Genomic DNA, 24,110 nt, shown 5'->3' on the forward strand with positions numbered 1-24,110 from the left:
TGGATACCTGTGTCTTTCGCCCCCACCCCCGAGCCCCCCATCGCGTCTTGCCGCCTGGGAGAGGGTTTCGGAGGTCCGGAGGCAGGCAGGCCGGCAGGATGCGGGCTCCACCAGAGTCGGGCTGCCTGGCTTTCTACTTCCTGGCCCCAGAGAGCCAAGGGCTCCCATCTTCCCCTAGCAGCCCCCCGCTGCCGCCACCGCCACCTTCCCTGGCAGCGGCTGCTAGATGACGGCGCCGTCACTGGTTGGATTGGAGCTGGCGGCTCAGACGGGACACCAGGGTGGGGGAGTTGGGGAGGGAGGGTGTGGGCAAGGGGGAGGTCAGCTCTGGGCGGGCGCTCCGGGGACCCTGCGCTGCCCCCTCCAGCAGCTGGAGCGGCACAGCAGCATCAACAGTCGCCGCCGCAGCCACAGCGGCCACAGCAGCGCGAGCGCCAGGCTCGCAGCGCGGCGCGGCCGAGAGCAGAGGGGCGGCGGCGCCCGCCCCAGCAGAGCCGAGCCGAGCCGAGCCGAGCGCGCAGCCGGGCCGCCGCCGCCGCCTCGCAGATGCCATCACAGCAACAAAGAGCTCGCTGAGCTGAGTGCCGCGGCGAGAGCTCGCCGGGAAGCCTCCGAGCGGGCTCCGGGAGCCGGGCGGCAGCCGGAGGAAACGCGCGGGGGGTCTGGGGGAGGGACGGGGGCAGAAGATGGCCAAGAAGAGAAAGCCCTCCAGCATCAAGGGTGAGTTCCGCTCCGTTCTCACCTCGGCCCATCCCACCTCGCACCCGCGGTCCGCCCCTGGGGCCGGCCTGTTTACATCCAGGCTCCGCCAGGTGGTAGGCAGCCTGCAGGGGAAGAGTTTGCCTTCTCCGGGAGGTGGAGGGACCTCAGCACTGCTGCACCTCCCTGTGCCTCCGGGGAGACTCTGACAGGAGTTTGTCCCCTTTTTCTAACGTGGGGAAACCTGGAGATTCTTTCTCTCACCCCACCCTTTTTCCTACTCCGAGAGCTAGGTTATCTGTTGCACGTTTCCCCCTCAGGGTAGTGGGGATACGGGAGACTCTGGGCTCCTAGCGTCTCATCCTTATCGGAAACAGGATGCGTGTGTGTGCGTGTGCGTGTGTGTCGGTGCGCGCGCGCGCGCGCGTGGGAGAGAAATTGAGAGAGGGAGAGAGATTGAGAGGTTTTCCCCGTGTGTGTGTGTGTGTGTGTGTGTGTGTGCGCGCGCGCGCGCGCGTTTGTGTGTGTGTGTGAGACAGAGAGAGAGAGAGAGAGAGAGAGAGAGAGAGAGAGAGAGAGAGGGAGGGAGAGGGAGTTTTTTCCCCTTGGTCTCTTCTATTCCCACCTCCCAACCTTCCCCCTCCCACCGCCCCTTCATCCATTGGGTGACAAGTTCTGCATCCATTTTACCTCCATCCTGAGGAGGAGGTAGCAGCTTTCTGGGTCTTCTTTTGCCCAAAGGTCAAGAGTTGCTACCGGCCAGGTCCCTGCGGGCTAGTTCCTTCTTCCCGACGTGGGTTGGCAGGCAGTGACTCTAGTCTAGCAATTCCCCCCTGTTGCTCCTTTGCAACCGGGGGTTCCAAAGTTGGAAAGTTCAGGGGAGGAGAAGCGATGGCAGAGAGGACAAGAAAGAGCTCGGGAGGGAGCCTCCTGAGCTGCATCTCGCTTTGTGGGGCGGGAGGGTGCGTCTGGACTCTCAGAGTGCGGTGCGCCGGGAGCCGGTGTACTGGCCTCAGGAGCCCGCAGCGGGGACTCGTAGAGGTCGCCGGTCGCCGGCTCCCTCCCGCTCCCAAGCTCGTGCAAGGGAACCGGTAGTGGCCGAGAGGTTGTGTGCAGCACTGTGGAGAGGTGGAAGTCGGCTCCACACTACGCTCGCAGAAGTCTGTGCCCCTGGGTGGGTGGGGAAGGGCTGGACCTCAGCAACTTGGGGAGGAGGAAGGGACGGTGCTTGAAGTTGGATTTCGACCCAATGCGTCTCCTGGCTGGGGAGGCGGAGACTTCTTGTGCTTTAGGGTTATATAGAATAGGACCACCCCTCTGAGATGCCAGTGGATACATTATCGAAGGTAACTGCTTGGTGTTAGCAGCGCGTTAGGCTTTGGCGTGCTTCTTGCTTTTTCCCCAAGTCCTGCTTGTGGGAGCTTAGCTCCACTCTAGAGGTCACTAGGGGGACACAACTTTATCTTGGTGCTTCAGCTTGCTTTTTAATTGCTCCGGGGTTCTCAAATCACTTATTGGAAAGGGTTTAAAACCATGATCCTTAATCTTTTGGAAGATGTTACTACAAAACACCGGGGTTCTGTTTGAAACTGTAATATATGTATAATAATTTTCTTTAAAATATTACAGTTCCTGTAAAATAGAAAAGGTCTTAAGCCTGAATTTTTTTTCTTCCAATGAATCAGTACATATTTAAAGTGGTAGATGACTAAAGGAAGAATGAGAGAATATACTCATCTACAATTTCCTTACCATAATATCAGATCATTACTCTAAACCAAGATTGACAAGGTGCATTAGTTGCACTTTTGGTTAGCTCCTTTTTTATGGAACCATATGGCATGATGAGTAAAACAGAAGGACTGTTTTTCAGCATTGCTGATGGGACTATCCATTGGCAGGAATACATTTCATACCCACCCCAAACCTTGCGATTGTAAATGGTCCATGAACAGTGGAAAAATTTTACAGTACATGGCAGCTAGAGTTGGTCTTACTCTTGAAATTAATCTGGGCAGAAGCACAACAAATACAAAAAAGACCAAATTAATGAGAAGTGAACTAGTATAAGAGGTTTGATGAAAAAGACACCTCCTCTTTAGTTCCTCCCCCCCCCAAAAAAAAACACCAAGAAGTTTTTGTTTTGGATGCCAAGATAGGATTGTGTGTATTTCCTTACATTTAATTTGATAGTGAAATAATTGAAGAATAGAGGTTAATAGAGTTTTGTCATTTAAGTGTTAATAGTTCCTCTGGAAGAATTAAAAATCAAGCTTTCCTAGGATGTGTGGTTTCAAGAAATTTCATTGCAGTTTTTAAAAATAAGGTTTTCTTATGCTACATGTTTTCCTTAAAGGGAAAGTTATGTTATTTAGCGCTTACTGATTTGTGGGTATTTTTTTCCCCTCTCTACTAATGTTGGGTTTCTTTTTTTAAAACTGGTTTATTTAATAATTCTTAGAAGGAAAGATGCTCCCCCCCCCCCTCTTTTTAATCCTTGGAGTTTCACTTTAGCAAAGCAGGTTTAGTGGTGATACTTTATAGATAACAAAAGCAAGCCCAGAAAGTTGTAACCCATTGACTTGCCTCAATTTTTCCTTTTAAGAGAAGATCTCTACAAAAGCATTTGACTGCAGGCTTGCTGAACTGCTTGCTCTCAGACATCTGCTTCTAAGTTACAACCAGCTAAATAGGGACTGCCTGGTAGAAAACCAAATTGTTAAATTGCTAGCCTTTTTCTTTCTTTTGGCAGCCTGCTCAGGTAAACTTTGCAGGATAATAAACCATAGGTTTAACAATATTCTATGCTGTGTTGGTTATCATCTTAGGAAAGCTGCTTCTCTGCTTAGCTACACTGCATGGGGGAAGAGATCATTTGTTGGAGCGTGTGACAGGCAAGTTGCTCATTGGCTTCTGAAGTCCTAGCAATAGACACTACATACCTAGAACAGACAGAAATTGGCCAAAGGGAAATGTAATTTCTTAACACTGACAGAAGAATAAGATGAGTTCGCCATACTTCTCAAGGAATACTGACATTTATTTGTGATACCTCATCAAAAGGACAGCTTTTCAAAGAGGCAAATGGAATATTTATGAATCCAATATTAACGAAATTTTGTTAAAAAATGCTGTAGTCCATGATCAATCAAAGTCTTATAAACACAAGTTAGTTACATTAGTTATGGTGATATTAAACACTGCTCCTCCTTTCCAATATCAGTATAGGATTTCTCAATTATTTAAGTTTAATGGTTAAATTATGCTTGGATTCATCTTCATGCATTCATTCAGCACATATTTACTGAGTACTGGATATGTGTCAGGTCTGTGCAAAACACTAGGGACACAGTGATGAACGTGATGGACAATGAAGAGTACATTAATAAGGGACCTAGAAGGAGCAGGTAAACAAATACATGAACAAGAAAATTTCACAATGATAATACCATGAAGAAAATAAAATAGGACTAACAAACAAAGGAAAAAAAAAAGAGACAAACCAAGAAATAGACTCTTGACTATAGAGAACAAACTGATGTTACCAGAGGGAAGGGTGGGTGAGGGGATGGGTGAAATCGGTGATGGGGATTAAAACGTACATATCATGGAAAAAAAAAAGAAAGAAAAGATGATGTGCTAGAAAGAGATCGTAAGGTTACTTAAGATTATCTGAAGAGGTGACATTTGAGCTGGGAACCAAATGAAGTAAAATTTGCATACCAAGTACTGAAACATAGCAGTCTTAAGGCAGGAATGAGGTTGCAGTTTGACATGTTCAAGTACAGAAGGAAAGCTGGTTTGGCTGGAATGTAAGGTCTGAGGTAGAGACAGGTAGGGAGAAGCCAGATCTTTCTGACCCTAAGCAGGATTATACATTTTATTTTAACTGCAGTGGGAAGCCAACTGGATGGATACGCATTAGATGTTTGGGATTATATTCTTATCCTTAAGGATGATTTTAGAGAGAACAGCTTTCATATGTTGGGGAGCAAGATTAATTCCTGTCTCCTCAAAGGGCCTCCTAGCTGGACTAAGAAATAAATTGATCTGAGACAGATTAACAGGAGAAAATCAAATTTAATAGATCCATAGACATGGAAATTCCAAAGACAACCAGGCAAAATGAACTATCTTTGTTACTCTGAACTAAGGAGAAGGTGGGTAGAGGTCTGGGATTTCAGAGGAAAGGAATGCATTTCCCAGGGTGATAAGAAGAGTGGATGTTTGGTAATTAGATGTCTGTCATACCATACAGATGGGTCACTCCAATAAAATCTATTTCTGTTAATAACCCTTATTCTGGGAGAGACCCCCCCAATTTAGATTCTTTGGTGTGGTTAAGGGAGGGACAAAAGTTTCTTTTGAGCCCTCAGGGTCTCAAGTGCCTTCAGCTCAAATTAATCCATATGCCAAAGTGGCACATTGTGTGTGTGTGTGTGTGTGTGTATGTATGTATGTGTGTGTGTGTGTGTGTGTGTGTGTGTATAGGGGTGATCTGTCCTGAACCCCTACATGCACATCAACTTCTTAGGCCAAGTGAAACAACCCAATGAACTTCACTTTTCTTTTTTTTTTAATGTTTATTTTTGAGAGAGAGACAGAGTACGAGTGGAGGAAGGGGCAGAGAGAGAAGGAAACACAGAATCAGAAGCAGGATCCAGGCTGCAAGCTGTCATCACAGAATGTGGGGCTCAAACCCACAAACTGTGAGATCATGACCTGAGCCGAAGTCAAGCTCTCAACCAACTGAGCCACCCAGGCACCCCTGAACTTCACTTTTCTGAAAGGTCTAGTTATACTCAAGTGTCCTCTCTACTACTTACCAAAACACCTACAATATTTTGTGCTGAGATATTGATAGCATTTCTAGAAATTTCTGATTGAAAAACAATTTTAAAGAGAATGTGGTAAAGATTATCAGGTTAGTTACCCACCTAGCAAGCCTCTCAAAGAAATTAAATCTTTGGAAAAACATATTGTAATGTTAGAAAGGAGAATTATAAAAAGTCTGGAACATGACTGACTGTGCAGTGGGTGGAATGTGGAAGGCAGTGGGAGGGATTCCTAGGAAACAGAATGGAGTCCATGAAAGAAGAATGATGGTGGGAAAGGAGACCTAGGAAAGCCTCTAAGACAACATCAGCCAATTCATGATTTTGCCAAGAGGCGCAGAAGCCTGATGTGAGGGTGTTCCAAAAGAAACACTCTAATTCGAGCACAAAGGAAGTTCAAATCAGGGTACCTTTATGCTTTTGACTGATCTTTTACTTGTGAAGCATTTATAACAATAAAAGCATACAGGCTTTTAAAAGATAGCTTTGATTTTATTAATCATTCTTAGGTTTTCTTATGGATTACAAATCTTACAGATGAAAGCAACATGAAATAATTAATTATAACAACTGCCATTTGTTGGAGGTAGCCGCTTGACAGCTAGTTAACAGGGAGAGTGGCTCTTGGGTCTCTGATCTTACTGTGGAGATGTTGGCCGGGGGAAAATGGGGTCTGTTGGATGATTTTCTGCTCCCTGAGCATTGGTGACTAGAAAGTGCCATGGTACTTATAGAAGATATAAATAATTATTTTGAAGCTCTCCACTGCCTTCTTCTACATCCAAACTGCTTCTTTGCCAAGCATATATACTAAGAATATACTAAGAATTTTTATAGCTTCAGGGCTTTGTTTAGCCCCCTCCTTCTCTTTTTTTGTACTCCAAGTCTCTCTTTTGAGTCTAGCAAGGCTGGTATACCTCAAGGATTATGTAACTAAGGATGAATCTGGCCCTTAGTGATACTGTAACACAATGTGTTTATGACATCATCTCTTTTCCATACTACTGACTGTCACAGTATGTTTGAGTTAGAAAAAGTGCTCAGTGTTCATAGAGTTATTGGAAGAATGAGAAAGAGGTGAGTGCTGCTGCGACATATGAATAGTCTATGTAAGGAATTTGGTTAAGATTAATATTTGTGAATACATATTCTATATAAGCCAAGATTTATATAACATTTTTTAATGTTTATTTATTTTTGAGAGAGAGAGAGACAGAGTGCAAGCAGGGGAGGGGCAGAGAGAGGGAGACGCAGAATCTGAAGCAGACTCCAGGCTCTGAGCTGTTAGCACAGAGCCTGATGTGGGGCTTGAACTCATGAACCGTGAGATCATGACCTGAGCTGAAGCCAGTTGCTCAACTGACTGAGCCACCCAGGTGCCTCTCCAAGATTTATATCTTGGTTGTGTATGTTTATATGTATACATGCATGTATATTATTATATTATATATTATTATATGCATGTATATGTATATAATTTAAGTCAAGACATATATGTCTTGTTATATATAATTATATGTATATAATAAGATATAATTATATAATTTATATCAAGACATATATATCTTGAATTTGATCAAGTTTACTCTTTGTAAAGGCATTCTACATAATTGAAGATATATATCTTGGTACATATAAAATAGAGATCAGTTCCCAATTTATATTCACACATCACTCTTTATACATGTGAATGAATATTATCTGCATTTTGCATATGAGGAAATTGAGATACAAAGACATTAGGTGCTTTCTTGAGGTCTAAGAGTAAATTGTTCATTCTGGATAGAGGCATAAACAAGCCCTGTGACTCTTTTTCCTCTGTCTATGTCCAATATTTTAATATCTGTTCATTTTCCTCGGGGTTAATCAACTCTAACATAGAGAGGTAGATCGTCAAGTTTTTTTTTTCCCCTGCTGAATCAAGAGCATGATATATCTTCTTATATTTTCCTCAGAAGTGTCACAACTTTATTGTTTGCAATCCACTTTTAAAATTAAAAATGGGGGTCAGTTAAGCATCTGACTCTTGATTTCGGGTCAGGTTATGGTCTCACAGTTTGTGGGTTCAAGTCCCGCATCTGGCTCTGCGCTGACAGCCCTGGGCCTGCCTGGGATTCTCTCTCCCTCTCTTTCTGCCCCTCCCCACTTGCTCACACATACTCTCTCTCTCAAAATAAATAAACTTAAACACATTAAATTAAAAATACATTGCTAAGGTGATAGAGATGGGGAGGCAAAGCAAGGTGAATAAAGGATCTCACGTTTTGAAATGGGTAAACAGAAATGATGCATCCTAGTCAACTCTAAGATAGATCAGGATTATTTTGTCATTTATATGTGAAGCCATTTGACTGTGGTGGTAGCCAGCTTTCAGGATGGCCTCAATGTTCTTTGCCTACTGGTATTCACACCCTACATTCTCCTTTCCCACACTGAATCTGGGCTGACCTGTGTAACCAGTAAAGTACAGTAGAAGGCTATATTGTACATAAAGGCATGTGGCTTCTGCCTTGCTCTTGTATATCCTTTGCTCTCTTATATTGCTTACTTTGGGGAAAACCAGCTGCCATGTTGTGAAAACATTCAAGCATCCCTGTAGAGAGGCCCATGTGGGAAGGAGCTGAGGCCACCTGCTGAGAGCCAGGCATATAAGGGATCTACCTTGGAAACAGATCCTCCAGCCCAGTTAAGCCTTCAGTTTTCCCTTGCTCAGTCAACATCTGACTGAACTTTATGATACCCTAACCCAGAACTGCCCAACCAAGCTGCTTCTGGATTCCTGTGTCACAGAAACTGTGAGGGATAATAAATGGTTACTATTGTGGTAAGCCACTAAATCTGGGGGTAATTTGTTACATAGCATTAGATAATGAATACATATGTGTTTCATTACTTTTGTGCTTCTATCTTGGGAGATAGAGACCCTCTCAGTGGTGTGTGTGTGTGTGTGTGTGTGTGTGTGTGTGTGTATTAGGGAGATGTGTATGGAAGAATGTGGTTTTTTTTTTTAAAAAAACCCTCTACTATAATGGGATTAATTTACTTATTTATACAGTTATTCTAGGGCTTCCCCTGTACCTATCTGCCACTTTCAGTCTCCTGAGAATAAAGGGAACACTCTGATTTACAATTTTCCTTGCTAATATCAGCACTGGCCTTAAATTTTAGCCCACTGTCTTACTTTAGTGAGCTTACTTTAGTGAATTGGACTGAAAACCTCAAGTTCTTTTTTCCGTTGTCCTTGAGTTCTTTTTAGCAGCCTGTTTCCTCTCCTTTTTTTTTTTTTTTTTTTTTTTTTTTTTTTTTTTTTGGTCCTCATCCCTAGCTCCTTTGTTTCACTTATTTTGGAACGTACTTCCAACTAGAAGCCCCAACAAACTAAACATCGGAATGATAAACAGGACATAAAAGTCCTAAAATCCCCCAAACAGCCCAAGACTTCACAGATCCCCAAACTGAAAAGGCAGAAAGTCCCTTAAAACCTAAAATCTTCCAATAAAAACCTCTCCTAAGTTCTATTTATCTGTTCCTTTCTGCCAAAAGGAGATCCTTCTCCCTCCCAGGCCAACTAGTGCTTTGATGTATGACCAGGAAAATGAGAAAAAGGATCAAGAAAAAAAAGAATGCTGCCATCCCTTTTACTTCAGGATGGGATATTTGTGTACTTTATTTAATTCATTCATTTGACAAATATAAGTTGTATGCTTACTCTGTGCTAAGCACAATTCTGAGGGACTTACCAGAAAAAAATGGAGCTGTGGTCAGGTTTACATTCTAGATAGGGAAGACAGACAATGGAAAATAAACATTTAGCAAATTGTTGATATTAAAAATTGAAAAATGTTGTGAAAAAAAGAAAAAAATTATTCATGGTAAGGGGGATTTGCAACACTGGTAACAGGATGATGGAGAGGTCAGTTGTAAGTAGGAATATGATGGTTAGGCTAGGCCTAATTGAAAGGCAATATTGAAGAGGATGAAGTAGTTATTCATGGCAGGACAATAACCTTCCAGAAAGTGAGAAAAGCCAGTGCAAAGACCCAAAGTTTGGCATATATCTGGAATGTCTGATAAACACAAAGGAGGCTGAGTGGAGTTAGAGAGGAGAATAGAAATAGGAAAGGGGTCAGGACGATGAGACAGGACCTCTAGACAATTTAGACAATATAAAGGACTAGTTGGGAGTGCCTGGTTGGTTTGGTTGGTGGAGCATGAGACTTTTGATCTTGGAGTCATGAGTTTAAGCCCCACATTGGGCACAGAGATTACTTTTGAAAAAAGATCATTTGCTTATTAATAAAATAAAATAAGGGCTTCAGCCCTGAATGAAATGGAGCACCACTGCAAGTTTTTAACAGAAGAGTAATGTGCTGTGACTTACATTTTATTATTTTATGAATTTTTAAAAATATATATTTTTAATTTTAACTTTTTTATTTTAGAGAGAGAGAGCACACATGAGTGAGGGAGAGAGGCGGAGGGAGGGAGGAATGGAGGGAGGGAGGGAGAGAGAGAGAGGGAGAATCCCAAGCAAGCTCCATGCTCAGTGTGGAGCCTGATGTGGGGCTCAATCCCATGACCCTGGGATCATGACCTGAGCCAAAATCAAGAGTCAGACGGATGCTCAACCAACTGAGCCACCCAGATGCCCCAGATATGACTTACATTTTAAAAGAATTGTTGTGACTCCTGTGTTGAGAATATCCTATAGCGGCAAGGAGAGAAGCTGGAAGACCAGTAATGAGATGTTTGCAGTATTTCAGTTGAGAGGTGCTGGTGGCATTAGCATGGCAGCAGTGAAGGACATGGGAAGTGAAAGGATACTGAATGTATTTTGAAGTGAAGCTAATATGGTTTCCTGAATTAACCGTATGTGGAAGGTGAGAGAAAGCTAGGTGTTATGGACGATTGCAGTTTTTGGCCTGAGTAACTAACAGGATGGAGTTGCCATCAAATGGTGTTAGAAAGTTGTGGGTGGGGCAAGTTTAGGGGGAAGGATTGGGAACTCACTTTTGGACACATCTGGGTTTGAAACATTTATTTGATATTCAAGTGGAGGTGACAAGCAGGAAGTTGGATATATGAATCTGGGAGAGAGGCAGTTTGGGAGTCATCAGCACATAGGTGGTGTTTAAGAGCCTGGACTGGATGACTCACTAGGAAGTGAGTGCAGATGGAAATAAATTATCTGAGCCCAGGATTGTTGCATTATTAAGAGAAAGGGAGAAGAGGAGGAAACTAGTAAAGGAGATTGAAAAAGAGCAACTAGTGAGTAAGGAGGAAATCAAGAGAGTGTGGAGTTCTGGAGCCAAGGGAGAAATTGTGCAAAGGAAGAGAGGAGTAATCAACTGTGTCATATGCTGCTGCTAAGTGAAGTATGATGAGAGCTTAGAAATGGCCACAGGATTTATTAATGTGAAGGTCACTGCAAACCCGGACAAGGGTGGTTTAACTGTAGTGGTGGCAGTGATGGTCTGAATGGAACAGGTTAAAAGAGATGGGAGGAGATTAGAGACGACTTAGTTAACTCTTAAAGGGTGTGTTGGCAAAGGGAGCAAAGAAAAGGTGCTGTGGCTGGGGTGGGAAAAGCAGCGGAGAAGAGAATCTGATTTTCTTAACATCTGAGAAATAATAGCAGATTTTGTTCCTTGTCGTGTGTTACTGTGTGCTTTTTGTCTTTGACCTCTCTTACTCTTTTACTTTATGGCTGCTTTTCATGACAGTTTCCTGGGGAGGTAAGGAAGAATTTGTGTAGAATGACTTTATTTCATTTCTTTTTCTTTTTCTTTCTTTAAATATACTATCTTAAAAATGAGCCTGGGTGGCTCATTCAGTTAAGTCTCCGATTTCAGCTCAGATCATGATTTCCTGGTTCATGGGTTCAAGCCTCTCATGGGGCTCACTGCTGTCAGCATGGACATAGGTGTCATCCTGTCTTCTCTTTTCGCCCCTTCCCTGCTCTCATTCTCTCTCTCTCAAAATAAATAAATACATATTTAAGAAATATTGAATATAGCATTAAAAGAGGTGTATCAATGGACCTCCAGGTGAAATATTTAATAAAATATGCCACAATAGGAGAAAGTTGCCAGAAGAGAAAGGTTTATCAGTCATTGTGTTGCTGGCTGCAGTAGTCTATCCTCTCAGGTGGAAGGCTCAAAAGAACTAAAGAAAATTTTTAAAATACTGTAGTTCTTGACCAGATGCACTTCTGCAGTGACTGTGGGCAATCTCACAGTCATGACTTGGGTAATGCTATTGGGATCTAGTGAGTAGACACCAGGGATGCTACTAAACGTTCCATAATGCCCAGGACAGTCCCTACAGCAAAGCGTGATCTGGTTTGAACTGTCAATAGCGCTGAGGTTGCAAAATTCTGGGTTAGCCCCATCATTTTTCCATTCTTCCAGAGAGAGGCTAGGAAGCTACTTCTGAAAAAGGAATCCAGAAGAGCTGGCTTTATCTATCTCATCTTCTATGTTTAGACAAGGCACAATTTTTTTAACAATAATTAGGGTTCAAACTAAAAATATTTCATTTTTTTTGTTGGTTTGTTCTCTCTTTGTCCTTGCCTTTCTCCTTCCTTCTGGTGGTTGCCATTGCATATTGCAGTTTTTTAATAAACTTAGGTAGTTTCTCATTAGGGCTCACATTATTAAAGAAGCATTGAAATCACAGTAAAAATTTTGTTGTTCAGTTGAGGAACAACAATTTCACATTGCTGATTCCTGTTCTGCATCTGTCTGAATATTTTGTGAAACACAGGATCAGGAACACAATGCTTTGTTAAGTTTTAGCTCTCTCTCTCTCTCTTTAATGTGAAAGGATGAGTAGCCTCCCAGACTACTTTTTTGTGGCTTCTTCTGGCCACTAGGACTTTAGTGGAGAGCTGCACTCTTACTAATCCTATCAGGTAAGGAAGACTCTGACCAAAGTCAGGACTGGTCCTAAGTGCTAGAGCAATTTTCCTGTAGGATCAAAGCTAATACAGCACTATATGTTAATTATATTAGAATTGAAAAATAATAAAATAAAAATTTTAAAAAGTATTGCCATATTCACTGTGTAAATTATTTTTCAAAATCCAGTTTTATAAGAAGCAATTAAAATGTATGCATTTGGAGAACTTACAGGACAGGTTCTTAGTATAAATTTTGTAGCTCATTGGCTTGTGTTTCAGTGTTCAAATCCAGAGACACCCCCTCCCCACTGAAAATATAAGATTTTGAAATTGACCATACAATTTTATTAAAAATTTATTATCACTCCATGTTTGCCTTACCAAAAAAACTCGAAAGTCATTTTAAAGTTTATCCTACGATAAAAAAATTAGATAAAAAAATAAAAAGTCATAAAATGAAAAAAGAAATACTATGGAAGCTATTTAATAGATATTCATACTTTACAAATTCAAATATTAATAGCATTTTTCAGTTTGAATTAAGCTCTTTTTCTTCTTACTCACTGATCTCCGCCTCTTATTCACAGTTCTTTTGTTTGGCTGCAGAAGAATGTCATCATATTCTTTTCCCATGGCAATGACATTGATTCTGCTGATTTAACACCTTTACTATAGTGAAAGAGTATCAGTGAATAAAGAAGGACCATTATGTTGTTTAAGAAAGTTTTTGCTCATAAATAAATGTGTCCAGAGATATCTTAGCTGTTTGAGGGAGGATAGACTTGAAGTTACAAAGAATAGCATTGGGATTTACCTCTTTTCTCATCTTCTTAACCACTAAGAAAGTCTGACATTGAAATGGATACTTTGCAAAACTTTGTGGAAACTCTAAATTGAATAATTACCACACTGCCACACATAAACTTTTATTTAATGATCTGTAGAAACAACACAAAGACTAAAGGACATAGGCTTCACATACCTAATTCTAAGATCAAGACTCTGTTTTAACTTCTGTAAATTCTCACTACCTGGTCCTGAATTAATGCCCTAAGTATGATGAAGAAACAAATTAATAGATTATACACAAGTATATGTGGGTCAGAAGAGACATGTAACCTTTTTAACTGACTTGGGAAAATCCATTTTCAAGTTTGGGGCAGCATTAAATGGTAGAAAGTGATATAAATTAGAAATACTTTACTAAAGCAAGTCTTTGAGAAATTCTAATGGGCATTTTATTTATTTATTTATTTATTTTGAGGTTTTCTCTTTAAATTTTTTTTAACGTTTTTTATTTATTTTTGAGACAGAGAGAGACAGAGCATGAACGGGGGAGGGGCAGAGAGAGAGGGAGACACAGAATCGGAAGCAGGCTCCAGGCTCTGAGCTCTGAGCCATCAGCCCAGAGCCCGACGCGGGGCTCGAACCCACGGACCGCGAGATTGTGACCTGAGCTGAAGTCGGACGCTTAACTGACTGAGCCACCCAGGCGCCCCAACTAATGGGCATTTTAAAAAGCTAATTGCTTACAGTAAAAGGACTGAAATATCATGAGTATTTAGAATTTTTGTGAGTCTAGACTTCCTTTCCATTATTTGTCCCTATTTAATGGGTTTATGCTACATCTTGTATTTTTGAAAACTGTTTTTTTTTTTTTTTTTTAACATGGAAGCAGAAAAATCTTGAGAATTGCCATTGTTAGACCAGTGGTTCAATAATCATCAAGACCTTGGGGATGGGAAAGTGGTTAGATGGCATTCTTTTTTCTTTTTTCTTTTTTTTAAAGTTTATTTATTTATTTTTGAGAGAGAGTGCAAGCTGGAGAGGGGCAGAGAGAGAGAGAGAGAGAGAGAGAAAGAGAGAGAGAGAGAGAGGGAGAGAGAGAGGGAGAGAGAGAGAATCCCAAGCAGGCTCTGCTAACAGCAGAGAGCCTGGTGGGGCTCGATCTCATGAACCATGAGATCAAGACCTGGACCAAAATCAAGAGTCGGAAGCTCAACTGAGATACCCAGGCACTCCAGATGGTGTTCTTGAGTAATTTTATGGGAGGATTCTTTAGGAGGGATTTCCTGAATAAACATGTAGTCCTTTCATTCCTTTAGATATGCTAAAACTTTTTCTTGGAATCAGCCAGACCTTGAAATAGCTCCTTATCCAGCTTGTGCTATTTTGGCCCCCCATAGAAGTGCTTTTGCTGATTTGTGCTTAACTGTTGTAACACTGACTGATCTTGAGATACTTGACATCATATTAAGTTTCCAGATGTTATTTCTTGTGCTGATCACTGTTTTACAGAGTATGTGTGTTGTATCTGATGGAGAAGTTTCTCTGAAATGTCATTAACTAACGATGGATAAAGTGAGTCATAGAACTCATGATGTCTCTCACAAGGGGTGGACAGCTAGGAAGCTTGGAACTGAGTCTGGGTCCCCTTCTTGCTCAAGACTATGAGATCATAAGTCATTCACTTATGGATTTATTTTTGTTTCTCATCGTCTCTCTTTATATATTTTGTTGAATTGTATGTATTTTTAGAAACTATTTTATTTGTTTTTAAGTTTATTTATTTATTTTGAGAGAGACAGAGATAGCACGAGCAGGGGAGGAGCAGAGAGAAAGGGAGAGAGAAAATCCCAAGCAGGCTCCACGCTGAGACTGATGCATGGCTGGAACTCATGAAACTGTGAGATACTGACCTAAGCCGAAATAGAGTTGGATGCTCAACTCATTGAGCTACCCCGGTACCCCTAGAAACTATTGTAAATCTTCTTTGAAACAAGGTGAATTATAAACAAATTAATATTGGCTGAGACTAAATCCCTAGAAGTTAAATAATCTACTCAAGTTATAAACTAGTAATTTGCAGAACTTTCATTTAAACCTAGATGTAGCCCCAAATAATTTTGTACATATGATAGAACACTGAAAAAGTTTTGGGAAACAAATCATCCTATGGTCCTCACCACCACCATTTTTTTTTTTGCATCTATTCTTTGTTGATGTATAATTTTGCATAGCTGCAATTTTATTTTATGGCATCTTTATCCACCTGGTTTTACAAGTTGAGAATCTGAAGTTATCCTTGATTCTTTTTCCATGCCTCTACTCAGCCCTGATCAAGTCAGTCACTATTATTGATACTAAGTATCTACTTTTCTGTAATTCAGAAATATAATTGAGTGCTCATCATTTCTAGTATGGATTGAACCACCTATACACTAACGGGTCTCCTCATGTTTAGCTTTACATCACCTCTAATTATTTTTTTTTTTACATTGAAAATCTGATACTCCTACAAGGCAAATCTGATCACTCCACAGCCCTAAAATTCAATAATGGCTCTCCATTACCTACCCAGGATAAAAACAAGGCATACAAGGCTTTCTAGGATCTGACCCATGATTACCTTTTCTGCTTCATCTCCCACCACTTTCTGCATCTATTCTAAGCTTAAAGATCTTACCATTCTAACACTGAGGACCACGCACATTCTTTTATACTTCTCTTTGTTATACTAGATTTTTTGGTAATGCTTAAAAATCTCTTTTAATCCATCAGGCCTCAACACAAATGTCACTACTTTCTCTATGAAACTTCCCCCATCTTCCTCTCTGGCACTGCCCTGCCCCTACCCTACAGGCACAGGTAAGCATTTCCTCTTTAGGGCTACCAGATATATTGCACATGCTTCTATTAGTGCTCCTAGATGGATTTAAAATGTTGAGTCCATCTCCTTTCTCAGTATTCCTGTGGATCTTTAGCTTTACCACCACCCTGAAGCAAAAAGAACCAAAAATCTGACAAAATCAATAGCTTAACATCCCAGGGTCAGAGTGTCACTGTCGCTGATGCCTGCCTCCCACTCTTCTGGTGATACTATCAGGCAGTTTCAGGCCAGCCAGTCTGTACTTGGTGCCTGGGAGAACAGCACCCTATTCCCAAGCCAGTTGTCTAGAAACTTTCTGCTCTTTCCTAAGGCTTCTTTCAGTCTTTCTGTATCTTGACTTAGTTTTCTTGGGTCAAACCTGGCTTTGGTTAGGTTGTAATGTGCCTTGATTTGGACCTGAGTTTTAGTGGATTGCAACAAAGGACTGCTACCTCATGGTGCCTGGGATTTGCCATGTGCCCATTGGCTATCCCCTTCTCTAGGTCCCTCCACAGATACCCACTACTAGGCTATGAGCATCCCTCCTTGAGGGTCCTGATTATATAAAATGTCTGGTGTAACTCTGGGCATGTCACAGAGACTAAATGAATATATTATTGAATAAATCAAATATACATATTTATATTTTATATATTCTTCTTAATTTTAATGGTTTAATGATTCTTGCATTGTGTTTACATAAATAACATAATCAACTGAATTTTCTAGGATTTCTCTACAAATATAGTGGTTTAATAAACATCTGTCCCTGTGTGTGTATGTATGTGCATGTTTACTGTGTTGAACTATGTCTTTAGGTTAAAGAGACCCAGTAGCATCTAAGTCTAAAAAGTTAAGTGTGGCCCATGAAAAGGAAAGTGAATTTGTAATTAATATATCTAGGGAATTGTACTGATTAGTTAGTAGAAGATCTGATGTTAGCTCCAAATTGTAACAGTATTATCTTGTAATAATGTTATAAATTATCAGAAAATTCACTAGAAAGTTATTCCAAGGTCTGATATGTACTAATAGCTTGAGTTCTAAGAAAAAAAGGTACAGAAGAAAGTGGTGCTAAATTATCTTCCTTTAATCAGAACTCCTAAGGTTTATATACTCATTTTTCTTTTTGTCCTATTCTTCCTTTATTGACAGTACATTTTCTCATGAATATGAAATTAAACTTTAAACATCTTAAAGTAGAGGCAACTGAATCTTTATCTTGGTGCCTAACAGTAAGTGTTCATTAATAATTAGCTGAATGAATAGATGAGTGAATTTTGGGATGTCGTTCTTCTGCAATGAATGGATACAGTTCTTGTTCCTGCCACTGAACTGAGACCATAGATAGAATTCAGAGCAGGTGTTGCTGTTCCCATATGTAGTAGGAATGGTTCCCCAGACCATGTCTGAGTAATCCATAATGTGAATCTATTTCTGGATTATCAGGAACTGTTACTGTTTTTATTTCTTTAAGACTTCACATAGGGAACTATTCAACTCATCAAAAGTTTTTTATTGTGGGGGCTCCTGGGTGGCTCAGTTGGTTAAGTGTACATACTCCTGATTTTGGCTCAGGTCATGATGCCAGGGTAATGGTTCCAAGCTGAGTGTGAAGCCTGCTTAGGATTCTCTCTCTCCCCGTCTCTCTTTGCCCCTTGCCCAGCTCGCTCATGGTCTTTCTCTCTCTTTCTCTAAAATAAAAAATTTTTAAAGTTTTTTTATTGTAGAAAAAGTTGATTCCATGATCTACAGGGAATAAATAACTTCTGGGTCAGGCCCTTTGAGATGTTTTTGAAACACTGAGAATCTGGTATGGTTAGACAGGAAAATTCTGATTTAAAAATATAGATGATGGGATGAGGGTGGTGAATAAAGCTTGAAAGGCTGCCCTTAGGCAATGTCTTTTCCAGAGGATACATCACTGTCACCTAGAGATACTCTTTAGTTAGTTCCTAATAAATGGCTTTTCCACATTTGGAATCTTTAAATTTCATTACTCTAGAATTATTTCTGAAATACCTGGAGAGATATTTTCTCTTCCCTCCCACCCTCCCTACTTTCCTTCCCTCCTTTGATATAATTATTTTCTTATTTTGGGTTAGTCTTGGTTAACAAAAAGTAATTTATTGAAAATGGTTTCATTAAGAACTGCAGCTGTGTAATACCAAGTATGATTTTAAGGATTATCAAATTAATTTATATATTATATCTTGAAAAACTAGCTTGATATGCAGTTCATTATTATTTAACATTGTGATTTTAATCTTTCTTTTTTTAAAAATGATGTAAAAGAAAAAGGTATATTCCCTGCCTATCTCTATTGCATTATTAGCATTCTTCCAAGGTATAAAACCTTTATAATTGTTAACTCATTAATCTTCAGGAGGGAGAGAAAATTTATAGATATTATTTTTACCATTTCAAAGGATGAGGAACCATCTTTACCAAAGAATTTTTGTTGCTTACTATCAATTTACGTATCACTTGGTGATTTCATTATAATTTTGAATGTCAGTTTACATTTGACATATGGACACTTTTTAAAAAGGTTGATGTACAAATGAAATACTATTAACACTGAAATTCAGCTTTCCTAACTTTTAGTCTTATTTTTCTACTCTGTAGATAGTCGGATATTATGATACAAGATGAGGAAAATTCTATCTTTTAATATTTCCTTTCACTTGAAGACACTAATGACATTTGGATCTGACTTACAGACTCTCATGCTATATTTAAACATGGTCTTTTTTTCCCTTTTAGAACTTCATTTTTCATTTCAATTTTTCAAAAGCTGATGTATTTCCATTTGTGATGTCAGTTTTATTTACCTTCTTTAATATTGATTGTGAAATTCATGTGACTGTGGTTCAGCACACTTTTAAAATAATGTAACTTGAAATAGTCATAAGTATTAAAGTCTGAAGTTTTAAGATAGTTTTCAACCAATTTCTGATTAGCAACACTCCAGGATGTGTTAAAAATGAAAGAGATTTTATAAATGATTTAGCTTAACTTCTTTTCAGATGGGTAAACTTAGTCTCAGAAAGGTTAAAATCATTTTCCCGTGTTACACAGCCAGAACTTGGCAAGTCTAGATTAAAATTCAGTTCTGACTTTTAGATCAATGTTTCTTTCACCATATGCTCTGGAATTGGCTCTGTTGTTTATGGATGATATGGCCGATGGAGCAACAGAGGTCTTGCACCTATGTCCTGGAATTAGAGTGGTGTGTGTGTGCGTGTGTGTGTGTGTGTGTGTGTGTGTGTGCATGCGCACATGCATGCAAATACACACAATACAAGAAAGTAGAAGAAAGGTGCTTTAATTTTGCCTTTAATTATGCATGCCTTAAGTATGTCCATACCTCCTTGAGGTTGCACCTGTTAGCATTTATCAAACCATTTTAATTGTATGTATAGTCACTTTTCTTCCCTACTAGACCAAAAATGTCATGCCTTGTTCACAGGTGTATCTTTGATGGCTACTAGCAAAGCGTCTTACTCACTCTCAGTGCTCCACAATGATTTGTTGAGGAAATGAATGAATGTTTTTTTTTTAATAAGAAAAACATAATGGACTAGGTTTAGGACTCAGATATCTTATTCTAGAAAGAACAATCTCACATCTCAATTCAGTTTCCTATTATTCCTGCTCATATGTTCCCTCCCTGAAATGATATTTCTTATCATTTTTAACAATATTTCCAGAGCCTACCTGCTTTCTTTTTTTTTCTGGACTTTGGGGTCAGACAGATATGTGTTCAAATTCCAGCTATATGATCTTGAACAAATTAACCTCATCGAACTTCACTTTCCTTATGTGAAAAATGAAGACAATAATACCTACCTTACAAGACTATTGTGTGGTAGTTAAATAACATAACAAATGGCAAAGTATATAGCATTATGTTGTGTGTAATAGGTGTTCAATAAATGCTTGTTTCATTCTCGTTTCTTGTTTTCTCCTCCCTCTCTTTCTCTTTGCTCCTTCCTTCTTCCTCTTTCCTTCTTTCCTTCCATCTTTCCCTTCCTTCTTTTCTTCCTTCCTTTCTTCCTTCCTTCCACCTTTCCCTTCCTGCCTGCCTGCCTTCCCCTACTTCCCATTTTCCGGAAATGGGAGAACTGCAGAAAATTAGAATTATAGTCAAAGCTAGCTTTTTTACAAAGGTGCTCCACCCAGCTTGCTTCCAGGTCAGCCTCTGTGTGTGTGTGTGTGTGTGTGTGTGTGTGTGTGTGTGTGTGTGTTTTAACATTTATTTAATTTTGAGAGACAGAGCATGAGCAGGGGAGGGGCAGAGAGAGAGGGAGACACAGAATCCAAAACAGGCTCCAGGATCTGAACTGTTAGCACAGAGCCCGATGGGGGGCTTGAATCGATGAATCGTGAGATCATAACCTGAAGTTGGATGCCTATTCGACTGAGCAACCCAGGCGCCCCAAGGTCAGCCCGTGTTTTCATACTTCTTTTTTCTGCCCTGTTTGTACCCACAGCTGACTCTGTTTACATTCAGTTTCTCACACTGGCCTGAAATCCAATTATGCTGCCAGATGTCTGATGCTCAACATGTATTCTGTATCAAGGTAGCAAGAGAAGAAAAGAGTGAGACTAGGGACACCTGGGAGTGCCAGAGGCAGTTCCCAGAGGCAGTAAAAAAACTCCGAGTTTGTGTTGATTGCAGAATAGCTGTTCCAGGAACAGAGTCTTTGGAATGACCTTCAGAGCTCTTTTAAAAAAGGGGAAGGTCACAGCTGTTTGTCTTTCTTCCTCTTAAGGATGCTGTTTCATTGTCTTTAAATCAGGCTATGTTGCAAAATGTTTCTAATCAGGATTTGAATTAATATTTAAAATAATCCTAGCCTGAAAATAAGAGCTGAGCCACCTAATTGAATGCAAAAAAACCCCACAATAATAATAACAAAAATAAGTAAATTATCAAGGCACCATCTGAAGGAAAGCACTCTCCTGACATAAGCAATCTTGCCTCAGCACAGAAAGTGAGCTCTCAGTGGTGCAGCAACTACTGATGAGGTTCACATTAGATAGTAGATGAGCTGGCAGAGTGAAGAAGAAATTCTTTAGGAGTGTTCGGCTCAGAGTGAGACTATTTTATTTCTAATATTCCACTAACTAATTTTGTGAATTTGAGCCCTCAGGTTACAAAATCTATTGGTAAAACAAACTGTTATATGCTTGTAAATTGTTGCTATTGATATTATTTCTTTGGTTTAAGGCCAAACTTCTGTTCAGGAGGGTGATAGGAGAGTTTAACTCCTTTGAGAACCTTTGCTCTAATGAAAGAAATATGACAGGGAGATGGTTGTCTGTATACCACTAGACTTTCCTGGGGAGTTACCAGGGGATTACAATAAAAAAATCACAAAATTACTCTATCCAAATTGAGTTTCCATTCATTCATTAAGCATTTTATTGAATGTCTGCAGGCACTGTGCTGGGCTCTGAGGGTACAGAGATATGTATGACATGATCTCTACTTTCAAGGAGTTTGCTTTCTACTCAAGGGGGAAAGTAATGCCTTACCAGTTCATTTCCATACAAAGCTGAGTGAAACGATATTTGGTAAATCGATACAAATTGCAGTGGGACTGCAAAGGTATGACCTTCCCATTCACCCTAGGGAGTCAGTTGAGGCTTTGTTGAGAAAGGTGTAATCATATGAGACTGTATTTCAAATCATCAAACAAAATTAACCTTGCTGACATCTAAACTATAAAATGTTGACACTTTATTCCCTGCCTATTGTTTTTACTTTATATGTACATAATTTTTGGATGATTAATGTTTCTCTAATGCAGTGATTCTCAAAGTGTCATCAGCAGCCTCTGGGAACTAGCTAGAAATGCAAATTCTTGGGCTCCCCCTCAAGACTACTGAATTGGATAATCTGGGGACAGGGCCCAGCAATCTGTTTTTAAAAAGCGTCCTGACTCCCCACTAGAATCATGCTGAGTTTGAGAACCACTGCTTTAATAATTCACTGATTATTTCTTAAATATGTTATATAAAATATTTTTATAAATAAATTTATATAAAATGTTTTATAAAAGCAGGTTATAATCTCTACAGTTGCATGAATTAAGTATGTGCTCAGTGTCTTTATACATCATCTCATTTAATCTTCACAATAGCCTTGAGAAGGAGGGCTTAGTGACTCTCACTTCTGGGTTAGTTTCCAAATACGTGTGAAGCAGAAGTGTATTATTTGTCTAGGCCTTGCCTCAGACCTACTAAATCAGAGACTCCAGAGTTTCTAATTTGTACCGAGATTGAGAAGCACTGAAGTAGTTATTCTTATTTGCATATTTTACATGCATAAAAATTGAGGCTTGGAGGTGATACATAATTTGACTAGGGTTCTGACATAGGATGAGGCAGAAAAGTATTTCATTATTTGTTCAACAAATACCTACTGACATTGAATGACTACTGAGACTGTCTGACATCAAGGACTGTGCCCCTAATTAGTCAGGTAAATTCCTCTTGTATAATGTACCAGAAAAAAAGTGTTTTGTTAAAGAGAGAGAAAGGTAATATTGGCAAAATGATTTATAGCTCCTTTACAAAGCATAACAACCTTGCAATGTTGTTATCATTGCTATGTTACAAATTAGGAAACCAAGGCTGAGTGAGATGAAGTGATTTGCTTAAAATTACACAGCCAGTAGGTCTTAGGGCCAAGAATGTGAACCCAGATTTTCCTACTCTGGATCTCAGCTTTTTCCCATTCTACTTAACTGCATTTATATGTATAAAATTAGAGTAAGGAAGCTAGTTATGTGACATTTACAGGATTATTTACCTTCCTAATCATTAAATTTACTTAGAAATTGTAAACAAAATAAAACTAGTATAGTATTTATGGTTGGATTTTATTTTCCTAAATCTTTTTTTTCTGAAAGTTTATTTATTTAGAGAGAGACAGACAGACAGAGAGCGTGAGTGGGAGAGGGACAGAGAGAGAGGAAGAATCCCAAAGCAGGCTCCCTGCTGTCAGGCAGAGCCCGGCACGGGGCTCAAACCCATTAACTATGAGATCATGACCTGAGCTGAAACCAAGAGTCAGATGCTTAACCAACTGAGCCATCCAGGTACCCCTATTTTCCTAAATCTTAAAGAAAATGTTAGTGAATTATCCATCTTCTAAATATGAGGACTTTAGCTTTTCTAATTAGCTAATAGATGTACTGAGAGTGTCCTAATTCATTGCAAATTCAGAATACATTTGCCAATTTTATGTTATTTTTATTTATTTTTAAAAATACCCTTTATTTTTTTTAAGTGTATTTATTTATTTAGAGAGAGAGAGACCGCGCGTGTGCGTGAGTGCACGCGTGCTTGCGCGCATGCAAGCAGGGGAGAGGCAGAAAGAGAGGGAGAGAGAGAATCCCAAACAGGCTCCCTGCTGTCAGCATGGAGCTCCACACAGGCCTTGATCCCTCTAATCGTGAGATCATGACCTTAAGCAGAAACCAAGAGTCCGTTGCTCAACTGATTGCGCCACCCAGGTGCCCTGCCAGTTTTATTATGGTACAGATTTTATACTCTAGTGTGGTGTAGTACCTGGACTAGTTTGCTAGTGTAACAACTGAAGCAGATGGGCTTATTTACACTGGGAAGAATGCAGTTAGGATAATGTGCTGCTGTTTCTGTTTACCTTTTAATGACCTTTGCCTTATGCTCTTTCCACCTGGGCTGAATCACAGAAGCAGTTCAATAATAGCTTTTAAAGGAACAGAGCCATTTAAGGTGAGGGTCTCCAGCCCCATATTTTGAAAATTTTTTTAATGTTTGTTTATTTTTGAGAAACAGAGAGAGACAGAGTGCAAGCAGGGGAGGGGGAGAGAGAAAGAGAGGGAGACACAGAATCTGAAGCAGGCTCCAGGCTCTGAGCTGTCAGCACAGAGCCAAAACGCGGGGCTTGAACCCATGAACCATGAGATGATGACCTGAGCCGTAGTCGGACACTCAGCCAACTGAGCCACCCAGGTGCCCCTCCAGCCCC

General features: G+C 40.0%; 1 protein-coding gene across 6 annotated transcripts in view; it reads left to right on the plus strand.

Moving 5' to 3' along the window:
* The first annotated feature begins 570 nt into the window (after window positions 1-570).
* The window catches only part of SLC44A5 (solute carrier family 44 member 5), a 370,848-nt gene continuing 347,308 nt past the window's right edge, over window positions 571-24,110 (plus strand). For 2 of the 6 annotated variants that reach the window (XM_060626603.2, XM_060626611.2), the window contains exon 1: window positions 6,509-6,611. Coding sequence is in view for 1 of the 6 variants with exons in the window: in XM_060626610.2 (XP_060482593.1) it covers window positions 687-720 (34 nt within the window). In the remaining 5 variants the exon portion in view is untranslated. Of the gene's footprint in view, window positions 721-5,813; window positions 5,941-6,508; window positions 6,612-15,994; window positions 16,084-17,237; window positions 17,320-24,110 lie in introns of those variants that run through there. The other 4 variants (XM_060626610.2, XM_060626604.2, XM_060626606.2 and 1 more) reach the window with 4 other exon arrangements.

The sequence above is a fragment of the Panthera onca genome, chromosome C1 (assembly GCF_046562875.1).
Source record: "Panthera onca isolate mPanOnc1 chromosome C1, mPanOnc1 haplotype 2, whole genome shotgun sequence".
Lineage (NCBI taxonomy): Eukaryota > Metazoa > Chordata > Mammalia > Carnivora > Felidae > Panthera > Panthera onca.